The sequence below is a fragment of the Dipodomys merriami genome, unplaced genomic scaffold (assembly GCF_024711535.1).
Source record: "Dipodomys merriami isolate MVZ:Mamm:240054 unplaced genomic scaffold, mDipMer1.0.p SCAF_366, whole genome shotgun sequence".
In the NCBI taxonomy this organism is placed as follows: Eukaryota; Metazoa; Chordata; class Mammalia; order Rodentia; family Heteromyidae; genus Dipodomys; species Dipodomys merriami.
Genome location: NW_027205226.1, coordinates 205,978 through 226,831, shown reverse-complemented (window position 1 = coordinate 226,831; position 20,854 = coordinate 205,978). Strand labels below are relative to the sequence as shown.

At 54.0% G+C, this 20,854-nt stretch overlaps 1 protein-coding gene across 1 annotated transcript in view; it reads left to right on the top strand.

The window, feature by feature from the left end:
- LOC138804466 (testican-1-like) overlaps positions 1–20,854 on the top strand; it is a 346,831-nt gene that overhangs the window by 282,056 nt on the left and 43,921 nt on the right. Inside the window, exon 6 of the mRNA XM_069988735.1 lies at positions 17,967–18,081. Coding sequence (XP_069844836.1) covers positions 17,967–18,081 — 115 coding nt within the window. The remainder of the gene's footprint in view (positions 1–17,966; positions 18,082–20,854) is intronic.

Below are 20,854 nucleotides of genomic sequence, written 5' to 3'. Positions count from 1 at the left end.
TGATGATGCGTTGGGGGCTGCGACTGGCGGGCGGTCTGGAGTTAACCTCCAGACTGGCGTAGGGGAGGCTCGGACGGTGCGTTGGAGAGCCGAGGTCACCTGCCAGCACTGAGTCCATCCTCCAGAGCGAGGGTGGACGCGGAGCAAGGACGCGGGCTCACGTGCCGTGTGGTGACATGGCCAGGGTTCCTCCCCAGACACAGGTCTAAGGCAGCCACCCGATCCTGGGGCTGAGCTAAAGAAACCTCTCTCATCATACTGTGCCTAGCCTAAGGCATTTTGTTATGGTGGAAAAAGGGGCAGAGATCTGGTACTGAGAGTGGGTGGTGGCTGATGCCGTCCCTACTTATAGACATGGAGCAGCGTTGGGACTGGCTGGGGACGGGCCGGGAGCACAGAGCCCGGAAAGCCCAGAGCACGCGGAGGAAGCCAGCATGTCTTACAGACTGGCTTTGTGGCTGTGACCAGAATGCTAACGAGGTCTCACGCAGGAACACAGAATATTCTACAGGCAGTTGGAAAAAAGGTCATCTTGTTACACCATCACAAAGAACCTGGACCAACTGTGTCCCGTGCCTCAGGGCTCTATGGACAGCAGAATTTAAAACGGATTCCTTTAACAGTATCTGACAGAAGAAATTCCTCCAAACAAATACAAGGAGGGGGGAAATGGAAGAAAGGGAGGGAGGGGGTAATAGTGTCATTACCTGACTTACGTAACTGCCACCCCTCTGTACGTCACCTTTCCAATAAAAGTTAAATTAAAAAACACAGAAGGAACTACTAGGGTATTTTTAACGGGATACAGTCAGTATCACAGCACCACTGACTAATTTATAATTAGTCGAGAAACAATATAACATTTTGGCAAACTCACCACCTGACCCAGGAAGGAGTAAAGAGAAAGTGCGTAAGCACAGCTTGCTGAAGCGATTAGCGCAGATTGCATAGGAAACCCCATGCTTTGCATCTGCACAAAGCGGGAAAAAAGGCTTCCAGCAGATGTCAGAAACCTGAGGCTTCTCCCATTCCCCGCCCAGAGGCTCCGGCTCACGGGCTCACCGCCCAGTACTGCCTCAGCTGCTCCGGCTGTGATCCCAGGGCATGGGGTGAGAAGGGGGGAGCCCTCATGCCTGGGATCCTCACTGCCGACGGAGGGTTCCAGAGACATAGAAACCCCACCCTGGAGAAGAACTTGGATCCTGCTCCAGGCAGGGCTTTGCGTGGGCTGATGGAAGCGTGAAGGGCTCGAGAAGGAACAACATCTAACACTCATCCTCTCCGGTACTCTGCTGCCCTACTCCCTGATGTAAACCTGAGACCCCGGGTTACTGCCTGTGCAAAGATAAGAACCCACACCCCGTGTCTGCCACACACGCACCTCACATGAAGACATGGCGGATGCCAGTGGGAGCCAGTGAGCCCTGAAGGGACACTATGCAGGGAACCCCCCCCCAGGAGTGTCTTACACAGAGCCACCCGTGAGCTTCGCCTTCTCAAGACCGTGTCTGCCCAGTTCCTAGCCTCCTTTCTGCGCTTTCCCGGAACTGTCTCTGCCGTAGACCCTGGGAAGACACGGTGGGCCCTGCAAACTCCAACGATGCTCCGTTCCTGGATCTAACTACTTCTTCCCAGCACAGCAAGGGTGTGCTTTTAGTCCCCTCTTCTGGGACACATGCTGCCCAGTTTTGTTTTGTTTTTTTCTGTAATCTCTTGATTTCCAGAGAGAAATGTCCAGCACTGAATGCAGTGCACACTCTGCAGGATTTTCGAGGATGAGAGACACTGAGAAAGAAACTCCTTGAGCAAACTTGACGGCATAGGCAACGATATCAGTGAGGGTAAGATGACTCACTTTTGTTGGATGATCGCTGCTTTTCCGTTATGGTGTAATTTACTGCATAGCCCCAAGATGCTCTTCCTCCTTCAGCCAAGGATGCTGGCGCTCAGAGACAAGTCTGAGTCCGTGCCACTCAGTCAGGCTCACACCCAGAGCTCGGCTCCCGCAAGCAGCCCTTGGAGATGCAGCCAGACAGAAGGCCTTCACCGTCTGGGAGGACAGGAAGTCAGTGACCCCTTGCCCAGTGCAGCCAATCAGATGGGAGGGAAAGGGGAAGGAGCGCGCTGCATCTTTCTCTTTGGGAAACTTTTCTTCCTGAAGACTCTTGTGGTAGTGAGTTCATTCATTCCTGCAAATATCTACAAAGAGCTCCCCCAGCAGCTGGGAAAGCGACAGCTTGTTACAAAATAAGAGGCTGCGACTGAGACTCAGGAAACATGGGTTACGTCTCCTCCAGCTCGGGTGCATGCCTGGATTCCCTGAGTCACGTTCTGCATCCTTCCTGGAAAGGTGAAGATGTCTTCACAGAGAGAAACATCACGCAGGGAGGCGCTCGGAGGAGGAGGAGGAGGAGGAGGAGGAGGAGGAGGAGGAGGAGGAGGAGGAGGAGGAGGAGGAGCAGGAAGGTTGGCGTTCGTGTTCTCTGTTGTTGACTTGTGATGAAACATGCCCAGTAAAATGGAAACTTTCTGACGGCACAGTGCGATCTGCCCCAGCCTGCTTCGCGGTGGTAGTTCCAAGACCTGGTAATGCCAGGCACATGCCAGATGCTCGGTAGACGTGAATGGATGATCTGCCGGACCGAGGCACAGATGGCGGAGAGGATGAATGCTTTATAAACAGTGGTTCCCTGGGGCATGAAGACGCAGGTCAGATTCTTATAGTCTGATTTGCCTTCAATTCAGTAGCTCTTGAAGCAGGCATCCTGACTTTCAGTCTACAGAAGGGAGAGGTGGACTCAGCTGGCACGTGCAAGTATTAGGACCAAGCTGAGGACGGTCCTGCCCTAGAGCTTGCGTTCCTTGAGGGGAGGGAGCGAGGCGAGCGGACCCTGCTGAGGTACGGAGCTTGCTTTACCAAGAGGGCGGCGGCCGGTGGCTTTCCCCTGTCACCCTAGCTACTCACAAGGGGATCCCTGACAATCAGGGTTCAAAGCCAGCCGGGCGGGAAACTCCACGAGACTCCCACCTCCAACGAACCAGCAAGAGGCCAGAAGTGAAGGTGTGGCTCAAGTGGTAGAGCACCAGCCTCGAGCAAAAATGTCCAGCGAGAGCCCGCTCCAGTAATGACACGAACAACAAACAAGCGGACAAGAGGATCATTGCAAGAGGCCTACAAACAGATGCCCGGCATTGCCTACTGCGAGCACTACCATGGTCTCTGCCACCGTAGGTACCACTGGGAGAGCGCTGTCCTCGCCCGTGAAGAGCGAGGCCTTGCCCTGTGGGGTGGCAGGTGATTCTTCTTCCCCAAAGGGGGGCCCCAGCCTGCCATTCATGCTCACGAGGGCACTGGTCCCCTTCTCTAAAATCCAAGCCCCAGGCCCCCTCTCTCCTTCAGTTGCTCACTCCTGGGGTGTGTGTGGGGGGGATTGCCACTCTGAACCGCCGGGCAGATGGTGAGTGGGAGTGGCCGTGGGGCTGGGCCGGTGCTGGGAGAAATGTCACTGTCTGCGCTTGCCTGCCTTTCACACGCCTCAGGCTCGTGGCTGGAAATGGCTCCACATTTAAACTGGGGGTTTTTCTTTCCAGCAACTCATAGGTCCCGCCTCGCAGCCACAGTGAGGTTCTGCTGCACCAGCTCCGGCTCTGGTTTTGGTTTCCGGCCCCAGGATTGCGCGGGGGCCATGTGGGGGACCATCTCCCCCCGTCATCCTGCCGCTTCCCTGAGACTCGCCTCGGAGTCTGGCACTCTACTGGATTCGTGGGACCTACTCTCACTTGCTTTTTTAACTTTGACAAGTGTTACTGCTTAGTTCTCATTGTGCCGGACTGTGTGATGGTGGGCGGAGCTTTGCTTCAGGCTGATCCTGGCCTTCTGCGGGGGGCAGGCCCAGGGAGGACCCTGGCACATGCATGCATGCCCTGCTGGGCCTAGGGAGTCGGGCAGCTCCGAGGAACTCTGGGCAGGACTGACCAATCCCGCAGAGGCTTAGCCTTTCCTTTCATTGTTGTTGTTTAGTAGGGTCCTGTGGTGTATAGCCTTTCCCGTCTAGCACAAAGGATCTGGCGGAATATTAATTTCTCACCAATGCCTCTCACGGAGGGTCACTGGGGGAGGAGTCGGCGGTCACTGGACAGACCTCGCCTGAAATGTCACTTCTCAGAGTCGCATCTGGTTTCAGTCCGGCCTCCTCCCTTGCTGCCTTCCCTGTCCTCAGGGCTGCACGCCCGGCCTCCAGGGGCTCCCAGTGTGCAGAGGGGAAAGGGAAAGCGCACGCGTCCGTGGCCCCCCAGGCTGGGTGTGTGCCCCACGCTTGCAGTTCCCCGATGATCCTGTGACCGTCGGAGCGGCTTCCTGAGTCAGCAGGTGGATCCGGCCTTGAGCTGACGGGTGGCAGAGCTGGCACCCCAAGCCAGGCACGAGGCTGGGCCCCGTCTTCACCAGCCCCCACAGGTGACTCAAGGAAGCAGGTGGCATCATTTGTCCCCATTTGATAGAGGTGGAAACTGAGCCTCCGGACTGAAGCACGAGCTAGGGTTGGAGTCCAGTCGGAGTCCAGGTCTGTCTGCCAACAGATGCTTTCCGGAGTGACGGCGTCTCCTGGCACTGGCCGGACCCTCGCCGGGCCGGGGCGGTGGGAGACACGAGCAGTCGCATGCACCCAGAGCTCCGAGAGCTTCGTGAATATTATTCAACGTTCGTCTCTTCTCCTTATTTTCTAGCTATTGTAAAGGTTCACGTGTCCCCCGCTAGGCTCAGTCTTCCTTCCTGCACAGAAGCCCAAGGGGACCCCAGGCCACCCCTCCCCCCTCCTCCCAGGCAGTGGGAGCGTTGGCTGGCAGCACCCCTTAAACACATGCCCCCAGAGGCATCTCCACTGCAGACTAGGAGGGTGAGGGCACGCCCCCATAGTTAGGAAGACTAGAGCCAGGAAGGATTTGAACTCGGGCTGGTTGTGCGGGTTCCGAGACGTCAGCCTGGGCCGGCACTTCCGCAGTCGCCGATAGATCGCCTTCCCCGTGAGGCCCACGCGTGACAGACTCCGAAGGAGGCAAAAGGAAGGAGATAATGGATGAGCTTCATTATCTGTGGCAGGGACGTGACGAGGGGACCCACTGCTCCTCGCACTGGAGCTCGCATACTGTGTCAGGTGCTGCGCAACACAAGCTGTTCCCGCTCCCTCACGGGCCCCCTCCCCACCGCACCCCCCCCGAAGCGTGCCGTGACGGTGTCTGAAAAATCACTCATCTGTACAAAACACATGGAGAGCAGCTGACTTCCCGGAGCTCAGAGGTGGCCTTCCGTAATGAATTTTGGCCTGATTAACGCAGATTCCGAATTGACCTTAAAATATGCAAGCAACATCTCCGTCTGAGTGGGAGAAGACTGGAGTGAGCTTCCTAACGTCAAATTGAAGAGGAGGGCGGGCTCCGGGGGAGCTGCGAGTTGAGGCCTGGACGTGAATTGAAGGCCCCATCTCTGAACCTGCCCAGCCTTCTCAGACCTCCGTGGGCTGGGTCCCCGTCTAGGCCATGAGGCCTTCATGGCCAGTCCAGCCCACAGCCACCTCTCCAGGAGGGAGATGTAAGCTGAGCTGGCCCTCAGAGGTGCCCAGATTCTTCCCTCTGTAACCTGTGTGCCGGTCACGCATCCTCCTCTACATTCACCATCCCCTTCCCCCATCATTGGCCTTCCAGTGGCTTCTTGTCCCCAAACGCCTGTCCTCCTCACTGCGGGGTCCCTATTCTAACCTTCCCCCTCTTAGCTTACCCCGATGGACCTAGCTAGCCCCTTACGATATCCACCCGCCCGCTTAGACTCTCTGCATTCGTCCCATTCATCCCAACAACTCCCATGGCCCGGCGGATCTGTTCCCCTCTGAACACCTCAGGAAATACCCAGGAGTCTGCCTTCCCGTGTCAGATGGGTCACCCTGCCCATCTGGGGCTCACCGGTCACAGTGCTGGTCTCATAAGAAAGTACAGCCCTCATACCAGGGGAGGGGACTCCACGTGAGCATCACACCTCAGACATTTCCAGTCACAAGGCACGCACTCCAAACCATTAGCACACAACCTGGGTCCTAGGGCTACAGGATCGCCAGGGTTGGTCTCCTGGGGCACCTGCTCCACCTGGTCCATCTTCCATCAAGTCCCATTGGGGGAAAACTGTATAACCGAAAGAAAGGAAGAAATGAAAGTCTTTGTCTAGCCCTTACCAGTCTCACACACCAAGGCCCCTCGGCAGAGAATGGACTTATACAAGGGCCATTTTATTACTTGAATGTATCTTTCACAGAGTGAGTGTCAAGCAAAGAAAATTGTCTTTGAGTTATATGGCTTTTTCATTTAGCACTACGGGGTCTTTCATCTGTAGGCAGGCAGTAAAATCAGGCAGTAATTCAAAGTTTAAGTTACCTTTTCATTTTAAAAATACCACCTTAATCTTGTTGCATTTGGCCAGAAGTCTGCTTTGGCATTTTTGGTCACCTTTATCTCTGGTTTTATTTCTGTTGGCTCTCACAGACATAAAGGCTGTATTCACAAAGACATTGGGAGTTTGTTTTCTCCATCAAGTACGGGTGGGGAAGAAATTAGGCTGGAGCCCAGATATAAAGGGATGCTGAGTGGCTGTGATGGTTATCTGATGTCAGCCCAAGGTGAGATTTTAATAGCTTTTTTTTCCTTTCTGGACCTTGTGAAATGCTAGCATTGGACACGAGTTGGTAGATATGCTTAGCATACGATGCTGGCATCTGTTTTCTCATTCTCCAGTGTGCATTGAGGGGTAAGTTATCAAGAACTGAGGAAACCATTGAATTTCTTCTCCCTTACCCGTGAGAGCACGGCAGGTAATTGACCTCCCGAGGAGTTTCACATGCAGACTCTAAGTCAGGCCACTGCTTCCGAAGCCTGGGCTCAGGAGCCTGGCCTCCACCAAGTGTCAGCCATGACAGAGAGATGCAGCATGCGTGAGGAGGGCCGGGATGTCAGAACAGACAGCGTCTGAGCCCCACCCACGAAGTGCCCTCGGACCTGGCCTGAGGTCCACACTGGAGAAAGATGGGTTTGAAACTACAAAGGACACTGTCTGTCTCCTTGCAGTCACAGGTGGCATGCTGACCTTCTTCTCACCACGGCTGCCATCAAACCATCCCTGCCTTCCGGTGGCCGCTCTGGTCACTCAGAACACCTGTGGTTGGTTTCCACATTTCTCCAAGAAATTCACTCATTTATGTATTCATTTATTACTCATTCATGTATTCTTTCATTTGACTAATAGTTCAACGGTACCTACCACCGCTGTAGGCACTTGAGATATTTGTGGGGAAGAGCAGGGCTCCTGTGGATCCTGGGCAGGGTTGGGGGGGGGGTAGGGAGCCCCTGGGTCACAGCAGGGATCCTGGGGAGACACTGGGCAGCCTAGCCCCTCTCCATTCCAGGTGCAGAACAGCGTAAGCCCCATGATGCGCTGCCCTGCGCATTTCAGAGAGGATTCCCCAGCACTGCCATCTGTCCCGTGGCTTCGTTCTTTAAAGTCAGGGCTCCTGCTGCCACGACAGCCAGGGGAGCGGGAAAGGAAAGAAAGAGGAGGAGAAGGAGAGGGGGCGGCAGCCATACCTCTAACCTGAGGCCACAAATTGAACCTCTGAAGAGCCCAGGTCGCAGAGTTGGAGCAGGCTGTGCATCCTGGCCCTGATCCTTAGAGCTGGCGTCCATCAGGAGCAGTACTTGTGAGCCTCGGTTCCTCAGATGTCACATGGCTGTGAGTTCTTCTCCTGGAGGATCTGGGATGAAAAGTGAAAGGTCACATCGTGAGCGAAGCTTTTCACATGACATCGGTTATGATGCCCTAGAGTAACCCATACTCGCCCATCGTGAAGACTCTAGACACCATCTGTGCCGGCCCTGGGAGGTGAAGGGCGGACTGTGGAAGTCCCCAGGGACAAGGGCCCTGAGGTCCAGCGGCTCCGGTCTCCTTGGGAAGCAGGAAGGCAGAGGAGTAGGCATGGGGCAATGTGGGCTGAGGATGACCCGGAAAGGAAATGTGCTGCCCGGAGAGCTCTGCCGGGGCGGAGCAATCACAGGGGCCCAGCGGGGATGAGGGCGGTGGCTATGAATCATGGCGGTTGCAAGGGAAGTAAAGTCAGGAAGAGGGTAAGCTGCCTGGAAAAGGAGGGTCTGGGATCTGATTGAGGCTGGTGAACAGCTGGGGCTCGGGTGGCAGGAGCGGCCTCTGCCTGAATGTGTGCCCCAGGACGCCATCCAAGATGCTCAGGAAGAGCTAGGCCTAGAGCTGGGGGATGACTGGCTTGGGGCAGCGCCACTGGAGCCCACAGCAGAGCCGGCGGCAGAGGCGTGGGGATGAGGTCGCTGTCCACCCACCTGTGGGTCTGCCTCCTGGCCGCTGCTTACTGTGTGCCTATGGCTTTTGGCATCTTTTGCTGGGTGCTGGGAGCAAGACTGTGTGGCGTTCTTAAGACAGGAGGGTGTCACCAAGAGGAAGTGCTGGGGACCCGGGTGGGCACAGGTGCTGGGGGTACGCGTCCCGGGGGTACAAAGCAGGACATCGGGAGCAGGGGGGTCAGCACATGGAGGAGAGCTGGGTGGCCTGCTCTGTAAGTGCGCAGGGGTGAGGGGTGAGGGATGGATGGGGGAGGCGCGTAATGCCTTACCAGAGCCTTTTCTGTTAGGTTAAAAGCTGAGTGTTTTGTGTTGTCGGGCATGGGGCTTGAACTCTGGGCCTGGGCTCTTCAGCTCCAGGCGAGCTCGAACCACAGCGCCACTTCTGGTTTTCTGGTGGTTTATTGGAGATCATAGTTTCATGGATGTTCCTGCCCGGGCTGGCTTTGCATCGCGATCCTCAGATCTCAGCCTCCTGAGTAGCTAGGATGACAGGCGGGAGCCACTGGTGCCTGGCAAACGCTGGGAGTTTTATCTGAGGCTGATGGAGAACAAGGCCTGCTGGTGAGCTGGGGTGGGTGTCACAACCCGATTTGCATTTTGCCAGGACCACTCAGGTGTGACGCTGGTGGAGGAGGCGGGGAAGAATGGAGCTAGGACGGCTGGCAGGCCGTGAGGCGCAGGGACTAAAGAGGTCCGGTGGGTCGCTGCACCAAGACTCTTATGAGCTACCTCTCCTCCACAGCCAGCCGCAGGATGCTGGATTACCTTCACTCAGGGAGGAGCAGCCAGGCTGGGCTCGTGAGCTCCCGTGATCCCCGGAGCTTAGGTGTCAGATTCCCATCCCAGGCGCCCACCGAGCTGGGGCAGGAACCTGGGAGGAGATGAGCCCGAATTAGGTGCTGCCTCAACTTCCCCTCACCTCCCTGGAGTCCTGACTGCGGAGCAGAGACAGCTACAAGACGGGGCGCAGAGGGCCGGGTCCCCGCAAGGACGCCGGCACAGCGGGGAGGCGGGCGCAGAGGGCCTGCGTAGCTGCAGGGACGGTTTCTTGGAGCACACACACCCCGGGCGGGGTGAGAAACACGCGCAAGGTCCCTCCCCGGTGCTTCCTGCCTTTTTCCTTTGGAAACATGGCTGCCTTTCTTCCTTGTTTGTCTGCTCACTTTTCTTCGTTTCTTTCTTGCCTTGCCTTCTCTGTGGCTTCTTTCTTTTCCCTCCTTTAAAAAAAATAATGTAGGTTTTTGCTTTTGGTGCTGCTAGGGTTTTGACTTCTGAGCCCTATGCTCCCTAGGCAGACACTGTATTGCCCTTGTTTGTGTTCTTTTACTTGGTTTTGTTTTTGCTGGGCTGGTCGTGGGCTGAGGTCCCCCTACGTGTGCTTCTTGGTGTAGCTGGGATAGACGGTGCCCTGATGTGTTTGTTGAGATGGAGCCTCAATCGGCTTTTGCCTAGTCTGACCTAGAACCTTCAACTGTGGTCCTCCCGATCTGTTCCTTCCAAGTAGCTGGGCTTACAGATGTGAGCCACCAGCCCCAGCCTTACTCTCTCCCCCTCCTAGTCTCACTCATGTTCCTTCATCTCTTACCCTTTTCCTTCTCATCTGCAGAATGGAAGTGAAAGTCCCTAACCTTCTAGGGCTTCTGGGAAGATCCGTAATTAATTTCCACCAGCCCCTCTCGCCCACTCGGACTTGCTCATGCGCCGGGGCTGAGGAGCAAGTACAACTTCCTCAAGGAGTGCTCAGACCCAAGGATGGTTCAGGAACGGTGTATCCGTTCACCTGAACACCTGCTGGGCCTCCATCAGGGGAGGCTGAGGTCCCCTGCCAACGGCCTCTGCACCCACCGCATCCGAGGCAGGTCTGTGGGCCAATCAGCGCCTTCTAAGTTACCTTTGCTAACCACAGCCCAAGGAGCACAGTGTGCAGTGTGTCTGCTGCTCGTGGAAGTCACGTGTGCAGCTTCGTTTAGCACAGTAGAATACGGGGTGGGGCAGGGGGACACCCAGGACCAGGCGCTGTCCTCCCCCTGCGCTACAGCGGTGGCTTCCTCCACAAGGGCCCCCTGTTCTCCCTTTCCCCGGCTCTGACGTCACTTCCTTCCCAGCTCTGACGTCACTTCCTTCCCAGCTGACGTCACTTCCTTCCCAGCTGACGTCACTTCCTCCCCAGCTCTGACGTCACTTCCTTCCCAGCTCTGACGTCACTTCCTCCCCAGCTCTGACGTCACTTCCTTCCCAGCTCTGACGTCACTTCCTCCCCCAGCTCTGACGTCACTTCCTTCCCCAGCTCTGACGTCACTTCCTCCCCCAGCTCTGACATCGCTTCCCTTTCCCCGGCTCTGACATCACTTCCCTTTCCCCGGCTCTGACATCACTTCCCTTTCCCCGGCTCTGACATCACTTCCTCCCCCAGCTCTGACGTCACTTCCCTTTCCCCGGCTCTGACGTCACTTCCTCCCCGGCTCTGACATCACTTCCTCCCCGGCTCTGACGTCACTTCCTCCCCCAGCTCTGACGTCACTTCCTTCCCAGCTCTGACGTCACTTCCTTCCCAGCTCTGACGTCACTTCCTTCCCAGCTCTGACGTCACTTCCTCCCCAGCTCTGACGTCACTTCCTCCCCGGCTCTGACATCACTTCCTCCCCCGGCTCTGACGTCACTTCCTTCCCCGGCTCTGACATCACTTCCTCCCCCGGCTCTGACGTCACTTCCTCCCCCGGCTCTGACGTCACTTCCTCCCCTGGCTCTGACGTCACTTCCTCCACTGGCTCTGACGTCACTTCCTCCCCTGGCTCTGACGTCACTTCCTCCCCCGGCTCTGACGTCACTTCCTTCCCGGCTCTGACATCACTTCCTTCCCCGGCTCTGACGTCACTTCCTTCCCCTCACCTCTCTTTCTCGGCCTGGTCATTCAGCCTTGCTAAGAAGAGGGAGAGACTTTACCGACGTCGGTGCCCTGCAGAGGCCAGTGAATCAATCACGCCTTGCTTTGCTGCACTAGGGAGAAATGGAGGGGCTTGGATTAAAATAAATGTGTGCTCTTCCCTGGCTGCGAGGCAGGCAGTGTGCTTCCTTAGCTTGCCCTTTCGAGATGCCTGCCCTCACTCAGGGATCCATATTTCCCGTAGACAGACAAACGCAAGGCACGTTCGTACCTGTGTGCCGGGCTCGAGAAAAGGTGCTGCTTCCCTCAAGGGGGAAGGGCCAATGCACTGTGCATGCACAAAAATATCATTAACTGGTTTTTTATAAAGGCGGTCAGGGCGAGGGGACCAGAGGGGTGTGGTAGGAGTATGTCACATCACTCATTCTGCTGGAATGGAGGTTGAGGTGCTGGTCTGCCAGTCCGCTTGGCACACAGGCCACTATTTCCCTTCGTTTTCTCAGCACGTGTTCGTTGAGCACTTGCTGGTCTGTGTACAGATCCGGGTACTGATAGGAAAGCGGCAGGCGGATTCTCAAGACTTTCCCCATCTGTATAGTCTCCCAAAATTCCAGCTGGATGGAACAGCCCATAGAAATTTAGAACTCCGTGCCGGGCAGTGCCGGCTCACACTTGTAATTCTAGCTCCTTGGAAAGCCGAGATTGGAGGTTCCAGACCAGCCCAGACATACACAAGATAACCCTTTCTCGGCTGGTAGCTGCATGCTGCAGTGCATGCCTGCCTCTCAGGCTTATTGGAAACTGAGGTCGGAGGATCTGGCTTCAAGGCCAGCCACATTAGAGACCCCTTCCCCTCGGTTATTAAAATAACATCGCTGGACACCTGCCAAGCCTGAGGAATAATGTAATGAGCCCGGTACACTCATCGCAAGATCTGACAGGTAACATTTTACCCTGTCTGTGTATACGTGCATACTTTACAATGAGCCATTTAGGGGTAATTTACAGACACTGCGATACCTAAACCCCTCATAAAAGCCAAGGTGGTAGGTGTGGATTATCCCACCCAGGAGAACAGCAATTCTATTATATCAGAGATCTCATTAAAATCACAACGATTTCTCCCCAAATGTCTTTTATAGCTTTGAGTAATTATTGTTATTCAAGAACTAGCCAAGCTCGCGCACTGCATTTGCTTCTTCTCTTCCTTTGAATACGAAACAATGATCTACACACTCCAGGGCTTTTTATTTTTATTTGGTGTCAGTAGTTTTCTGTTTAGAGCTCAGGCAGTTGTCCCCAATCTGGAGTCTGTTTCTTAATAAATAAGTTGAGGCTCAGCACCTTGGATCAGAATTTCACCATTGTATTCACGTCTCTTCTTTTTAGCACATCTAGAAGTGCTTGTTCCTTGTCCCGCCAGTGTGATACTGACTTGATTCCTTGATCCTTTTCTTAAGGGATAGATGCCATAGATCTTGTTGGAAGTAGGCATTTTCCTTTTTATAATAATGGTGTAGTCTTCAGAGTAGCATTTTGAGATAGTGAATGCCGGTTCCTCATTTACTGGTACCCATTTTTTTTTTTTACATTGAGTGATCTCTACTTAAATCAGGACAGTGTGTTGCAAATTGGTGATTTACTAATTACAACCTTCCATTCTAAATTTAGCTGGCATCTTTTTGTGAAGAACTGCTTTTTCCTTGTTCTTAGATTTAGCAACTTGGTTTTCGAGTTTAATGTTCTGCAAGTCAAAAATGTGTGTGTGTGAGAGAGAGAGAGATGCAGAGAGGGAGGGAGGGAAGGAGAGGAGAAAGTGAGAAAGAGATACGGGGGGGAGAGAATAAGGAGAAGAGGGGGAGAGAGGGAGGAAGAGGGAGAGAGGAGGAGAGAAAGTTGAGCAAACACGGCAGTGAGCACACAGACTGAGCCCTGGGTCAAACACAGCCAGTCATTAGTCCACCGAGATGTCTGCTGGTGACAGCTAGCGTCTGTCTGCTGGGGCTGGAGTGGCTGTGGTCGGGCAGAGAGAGGCCTCTGGCCTTGGCAGAGCCTTAATGAACATACACACATGAGCATGTTTCTTCTGACACTTAGCAAGCATTCGTGAGGCTCTTGGCACGGGCCCCATGCTGTTCCCGGCCCTGAACCAATGGAACAAAGGCCCGTTTCCATGAAAATTGCATGGCAGACGCTCACGAGGGCCACAGAGACAGCGAAGGAGAGAAAGAGACAGAAAAAATGGGGAGGAGTTGATGTGCGCCAGGAAATTTCCTGGCATGACAAGATCTGAGTGTAGTAGAAAAAAAGAAAGAAAGCCACTGTGTGGGGTAGGGGAAGGGACAGACAGAGGGAAGTACAAAGGCCCTGAGGTTGAAGGTTCTGAGCTGCAGCGGCCCAGCGGGGCGGAGAGACGCGTGGACTCTCGCGGTGGGCCACCAGTACGTCTCACTCAGATCCCTCCCCTCCCCCTACTGCGACAACATGATTTTGGGTGAATAAAAACAAATCAGAATTCATCAACTGTGAACAAAATTGTCAACTGTGAAGCACCAACAGTCTGGCTTCAAAATAGACGATAGGTTGATGAAATACAGTAGGGAAAGCAATTGAAATGGAAGGCGTGGAGCCGCAGCGAGGGTGGCCTGGGGGTTGCGATCTGCGTGGGCCCAGAACCCGAGAGAAGCCATTCGCTTGGCTTTCCAAATCATCAGCGAGGAGGGCTGGCTGGCCACTTGCCAGGAAACCCCGGCTCCTTGGGATGTACCCGGCCTGCCACGCAAAAGAGAAGCAAGGGTGGGCGGGGAGGCCTGCTGCCACGTGCCTTTTAAGTAGGTCGCCATGCAGACTACTTCTGCACCTTCTCTCTCTGAGCCTGGCTCGCTCTCCTCTTTCTCCATTTTTGTGATGATGGGGAAGGCCCCGGTTATAGATGCATCAGGGTGTGCATTCATAGCTGATGTTGCGTGGCGGTGGGACTGGTCCATATTCAAAAGTTTGTTATTTCCCATCGTCTCAAATCACCTCCTTCGCAGGGCTAGCGGTAATACTTCACTGCTGCATCATGACAGTAATGTGAAGATTATGACTTGGCCGAGTTCATCCTCAGAGCCCACGATCCCCGCATCGGTGTGTTGTATGTTAGGACTTCTTGCTTTTTCTTTCTTGTAGACCTGAGCCATCTTGGGAAGCAGCTTGTTTGGTGCCCGGCTCCTCGCCTCGAGCCGGCGGATAGATGGCCCCGCTGTGTGTCTCTTCATTCTCCTTTCCTCTCTGGTCATCTGTCTCCACAGTCAAAGCCGCCTCCCTGTCAGAACACCAGGAATAAATACCCCATCCCCATGCGCTTCCCCAAATCTGATTCCTTCTCCAAACTCCCTGTGGTCAAAAGAGGCCCCATTCTAAGCTACTGCCAGGTAAAGATTTGGGGACGCAGTTTGTTATTTTTGGAGTAATAGAAGTTGAACTCAAGACATTGGACTTGCTACATAACCATGCCAGGGGAAGTTCTGTGAGATCCATGTGGGGTTCCGTGAGCTCATTCTGGATGTGGTTCTGTTAGGTAACTCTGGGTTGGGTTTTGTGAGCTCAGTCCAGGGTAGGTTCTGTTAGGTAACTTTGTGGGGTTCTCTGAGTCTGTCTGTTCTTTCAGGTGTTTATTGGATCAGTCTAGTTGGGGTTATAGGAGGTCCCTCCAGGTGGGGCTGTGAGCTCACTCCAGGCGCAGGTCTGTGACTCACTCTCGTTCGTGGCTGTAGCGTGTGCTCACTCTTGAGTTTATTTAATTTCAGCGAAGGTATTGTGTGAAGTTACCATTGAACTCTGTATGGGCTGTTCTATGATCTGAGTATGGAGCGAGTTCTCTGTGTTCATTGTCCATTTGGGTTCTTTGAGCTCGCCAAGTGAGTGTTGTTTGAGCTCATTACTGCGCGTTTCCTGTGATCTCAGGAGCTCACTGTTGGTACAGTTCTGCTAGCTCACAGTGAAGGACTTCAGTCACCCCACGGTAAGCGTAGCTTCTGCATTGTAGGGAAGTTTTCTGCGGTCACTATGGGTAAGGTTGTGGCGTCAGTATAGGGAGATTTCTGCGATCTCACTATTGCTAGAGTTTTATGAGCTCACTGCAGTGAGGGCTGTGAGTTCACCAGACAGAGAGCCAGTGCTGTCTAGCGGGTGTGCGTGAAGTCAGTATGGGGAAACACTGGCAAGCTCACTCTAGCTAGGGGTCTGTGCGCTCCTAGAAGGAGAATTCTGTCCGCATCATGCAGGTGTGTGCCCCGAGCCCCCTTCCGGAGGGCCTGTGAGCTGTCATGGGTCTCGGGTCAGGAGGCAGCGTCGGGGCCCTGGGATGAGAGGATGCTTGCCTTTCCCTCCTCTCATGCTTTTGTTGTTGAGACAGTATTATTGTATCACCCGGGCAGACCTGGTACTTGCTTTGTAGAACAGCTAATTAGCAAGCAGGAAGGAGATTGGAGAGGAGGATGAAGAAGAGGGAGGAGGAGGGAGGAAGACAGAGGGGAAGAAAAGATAAGAGGAGAAAGAGGAAGAGGAAAAGGAGCAGGAGGAAGGGGAAGGGGAAGGGTCGGCCTCGGCCGGAGGATACGTCAGAGGAGGAAGAGAGGGAAGAGGAGTGTAAAGACCCAGGAGAAGGAGGAGGGGGAGAGAAAGGAGGAGTGGAGATGGAGAGGAGGAGGAAGAAGAGAAGGAAGACCAAGAGGATGAAGGAGGGGGAAGAGGCAGGAAAGGGAGAAGCCAGCTGTGCTCAGCCACGTGAAGAACTCGCTGGTGACTCTCCTGCTGCTTCCCGCTTCCTTCCCGACTTCCCCTCCAGTCCATCTGTGCTGTCTGGCGGCCCTGCCTACACCCACGGGAGTTTTGTGTTCTGTCTCCACGTACTCACGTCCTGCCTAACCTCAGCGTCGCGTCCAGTGGCTCTTTGTGCTTCATCGTGAAGTCGGTTGCCTTCTCATACAGCTGCGATAACTCCCTGACCACACTGGACCTGCACTGAGACTCTCCAGGAGAGTCCCGTCCCCCACCCCTCCTCCTTCCATCCTCGCGCCCCTCTTCCCCTGCATCAAGAGAACTCAGCCCTCTTCCTCCCCCTAGATGGGTGACTGCTGGGGTTACACAGGGTGACCCCAGTGCCCTTAGGACCGGGTTTAAAGCACTCTGCTCCTGGATTTGTCATCAGCACAGACCACAGAGCCCCTCTGCCGGTTCGCAATCCAGTGTCCACCTGCACTTACCTATGTGGCTCTGCAGATTCTGGTGGCTTTTTGTTTTTCCTCTCAAAGGTATGCATGTGTGTTTTCCAAGGGCCAGGACTTGTATCTTCTCTCTGCATCCTTTTAAAAGTTCCCCAAGGCACCCGATACGAGCTGCCATCCAGCAAGCGCTCTGTGCATTTTGGTATCACTGCCACCTTTGAACGCTCGCCAGGTGCATAGGCCATGGGCTTTCTCAGAAGGCTGATTAGGCAGGCCTCGATCATAACAACTGTGCAGACAGAAGGGGAGGAAAATCCCAGACAGCTCACCTTCAAGGGAAGAGCGGAGATGCAGAATGAGCCCACCTAGTGCACTGTGGGATGCCTGTGTCCTGAAACCCCACCGACCGGCCCTGGAGGGTCCCGGGACCCAGACTTCAGAGTCAGAGATGCATGCAGATGAAAGCCGTGGTGGTCATGAGTTTACTGAACCCTTCTAGCTCTCAGTTTCGTCCTCTGTGATGTAGGAATTTAAAACATGCTGGTAACTGGCGTGGCCTCTCCCATTGCTCTCTCCTGCTTAGGTTCTCAGTTTATAGAGGCTTAAAAGAATCAGAAGAAAGTAACCAAAATATAGCTATTGCTGATAAAAGGTGACAGACTGCAGCTTAGAGACTTGTAATTCTGTGTCCTCAAATTAGACATTGCCACTGAGTCACAGGCTGGTTCCACAGCCAGGGCCCTGCTCCAGGGAGCTAAAGTCAGGTACCCTTTGGAGAGTGGGAACAAAAGCATCCACTCTGCCTTGTTCCCGAGGGGAAGGTGTAGCGTGTCGGACTTGCCCTCCAGGCAGAGCGGCCTCCGTGTGGGGAGGCGGGGAGGGGAGGGGCATCCACAGAGGTGGAAGGGTGCCTCACAGTCCACTTAGGAAATATCAAACAGTCTTCCTTTATAAGTAGTGATAGTTGAGCACACTTGTCATTAAAATAAGCCTTCCAGCGCTTCCACTGTGTTTTGGAAGTTAGCCTGCTCAGCTGGAAAAACATGAAAGGCCAGTCCTTATTTAGCACGCTGGGCCTTAGACCTTCCACAGAGATGTCCCTGCCTTCTCCACCTTCTCTAGATCAACGGCTCTGGCTGTTTCCTAGGAGGCTGAATGGGGGTCTGTAGTGACTGCGTTCTTATTTCCATGTGTGCGTCCACGTCTGAACTCCTGGGCCTAGGTGCTGTCCATGAGCTTTTTTGCTCAAGGATAGTGCTCTGTCACTCGAGTCACAGCTCCATGTCATGTTTTTTGGTGGTTAACTGGAGGTAAGAGTGTTGCAAATTTTGCTGCCTGGCTGGTTTCAAACCTCGATCTTCAGATCTCAGCCTCCTGAGCAGCTGGGGTGACAGGCATGAGCTGCTGGTGCCTGGTCTGACTACATTCTTACCACCTGTTCTCTCTTTCTCTCTCTCTTGCAGTGCAAGTTGGAGTTCCATGCTTGCTCTATAGGCAAAAGCCTCAGCATCCTCTGTGATGGGCCCTGTCCGTGTCTCCCGGAGCCTGAGCCTCCCAAGCCCAGGGCAGAGAAGAACGGTGAGTAGAAGCCTCAGGGCACTACTTGAAGCGCGTCAAGTGGCCCAGAGCAGGCCGGCACAGGCAAGCTTTGTCCCACATTCACAGGAGCAACTTGGCGTTCTGCATGGGGGGGGAAATGTGTTACCTCAGCAAGGAAGTTCTCTAATTTGTTTAGGGATCCTAAAGTGAATTTCCTTCATCTATCATTGAAGAGAAACATTAAAAACAATGCTAAGAGGCTTTGAGAATAACTCTGTTGGACTGAGCTAGACGCTGGGTCCTTTTAGAGGTGGAATTTGCCGGGGTGGAGGAGGAGCAGGTTCTTTTAGCATCTGAGACCAGGGCCTGCCCTCGGGTGTATCTTGGGTTTTCTTGAACTCTAATCTCTCAAATCCTTTGAACTTCTCATGGCCAAATATCAAAACAGAGACTGCGGAGAGATATCACAACCGCGGCGCCTTCTTCCTCCAAGCATGTCCTCATTAATGTATTCTGCTTGGAGGACAGCACAGAGCCAAGCCATAGATCAAAGAGACTTCTTTCCCCAGGGCGCCGGCCCTCCTCCAGGGCCGAGGGGTCAGGAGAGGCCGGGCTTCGGGGGGAGTTTCCACGCGCGAGAAAGCACCGTCTCCACTTCCGAGCCGTCCTTCATGAGACCCAAGACAGAAGTCTAAATTGTCTATTGTGGCACCGGGCTCTGTCAGCTGTGATTGGCCTCCTTTGGCAAATGCTGTGTATGTCCGTGTGTGAATGCGTGTGCGTGTGCACATGTGCATGAGAAGCTATTGGTGAAAGGGGAGGGGCGAGGGGAGAGAGACAGAAGTAGACCTCAAGGCTTAGGCACCGTTGTCGTGGTAACGTCGGGGAGACGGGTTGTGAAGGCTCTTTGGAGGTTCAGCTCAGGATGTGGAGACGCAGCGTGATCCCACGTCATCCGTAAAGACGACTCACTTGTAAACACCGGACCTCGTTGCACTTGAGGGCGTTATCCATATAATTATAGGAAGGAGGTGAACTAGTGCACATCAGCCTCCACGTAGCCTCGTCAGAAAATCAAAAGCCCTGTGGCATTAAGTGACTACTAAATCCAGAAATTTCCAGAAATGCCTTGAAATTTCTTGAGGGCCTGCTTAGGAAGTTTCAGTAGCTTCTATTATTCTAGTCCTACGTTGTATTGCTTTGATTTGCTGTTGTGTTCTGAGACTAGGGAACTGGGCCAAGAAAGCCATCCGTTGATGTCCGCTGGTGCGCCCCCACCGGCCACAGGAGGTAACAGGCCCCTTTTCTGAGGGGCGCTTAGACTCTCTGAATGAAGAGCCCTTGTTCTTAACGGTGGCCTTTGCCCTTGACTAAATGAGACTTTCCCTCACATGACACATTCCGGGGCTGGCTTTGGCTGTACCATCTATTTATGCCATTATTTGCTGAAGAAACAAATCCTGCGGTAAGCACACTGCCGTGAGACATAAAGAGGCTTGCAGAAGCCTCATTCCTGAAATCCGAAAGGTCAGGTAGAACAACGCCGCCTTTTAAAAATGTCTCAAGACATTCGCAGAGGCTTGGGCTGCTAAATTAGTGGTGAGAGGCAGTTCAGCAAAACAAGAACAGCCGCCATTAAATCGTATTAGAAAAGAGAGACCGCCCCCAACAACATTCCAAGACAACCACTATGGCATTTCCGCATCATTTCCTTCAGCACCACATGCTGGCTTCTTGCTCCACTGGACCTTGGGGCAACAGTTTGCTTTTAGTTTTGTTTACATTTTGGTTTGCTCTTCATGTCCCTGGACTGCACCAGGTCCTACAAAGCCTCCTGGAAATCATCTAAGAAATACCACAACCTTGAAAACTCCATCAGTGGGTCTGGCCCTTAGACTAGCAGCATTTCATGAACGCTCTCCCCACGGGTCCCATGCGGGGATTTCACGAGACAGGCCTTTTTGTTTTGCCAAAAAAATACCACTTCTAGTCTATGGCTGATGGCAGGAGTTCCACGTAAGCCAGAAGCAAAGCAGATACATCCTATGAATGGTTATCACGTGAGCGGAACGTTCCCATCTTTCCATCTTACGATGGAATCCTACGGGAGAGGCATCTCCCTCCCCCCACCCATTAGCCAGGAACGTCCCGCTGCTTAACATGGATCGGATCGGTGTTTCCCGGAAGGTTAAGGACATGTTACAGGCAGTGAGGGCTTTGATGATTCCCCAGGGTCACGGGCATGTGAAGTGAAGCACTTAAATTAATCATGTTTTGCCTGGACAAATTTGATCAAGGGAGGACTCCGCTTCTCCTTGGAGCTGACAGTTCTCAGCTGACATAGGATGGGGCCCGGCTGAGGCGGGACGAGGAGGAGGGGTAGAAGAAGGGAAAGTTCAGAAGTGACAGCTGAGCTTTGGGGGTAGAGAGAAAGAGGAGGGGGAGTCGATCGTGAAACCCCCTTTCCATGTCTGCGGGCCCGCAGTCCCTTCTGGAAGCTGCGGGAAGCGGGGTGGTGTCTGCAGGCATTCGGTCTCTCTGTCACCAGCGACATTCTTCAGAGCCTCTCTGGAGCGGGGCTGGGGAGGAGGAGGCTCTAAGGACAGGGCCTTCCTCTCTTCCCTTAGGCGCCCAACCTCAGGAAGGCTGGCACGCGTGCGGGAGGAGGGCGCAGGGGCCCCACGCAGGCCGGGGAGAGAAGGAAGCGGCGTCTCCAGCCGGGCGTGCCAAGGAGGAAATCACGGCCTCCCTCCAGCTGAGTGATTGGCCACAGTAGAAAACTCGTCTGCAGCGATGTTCTTTTCTCAAATGG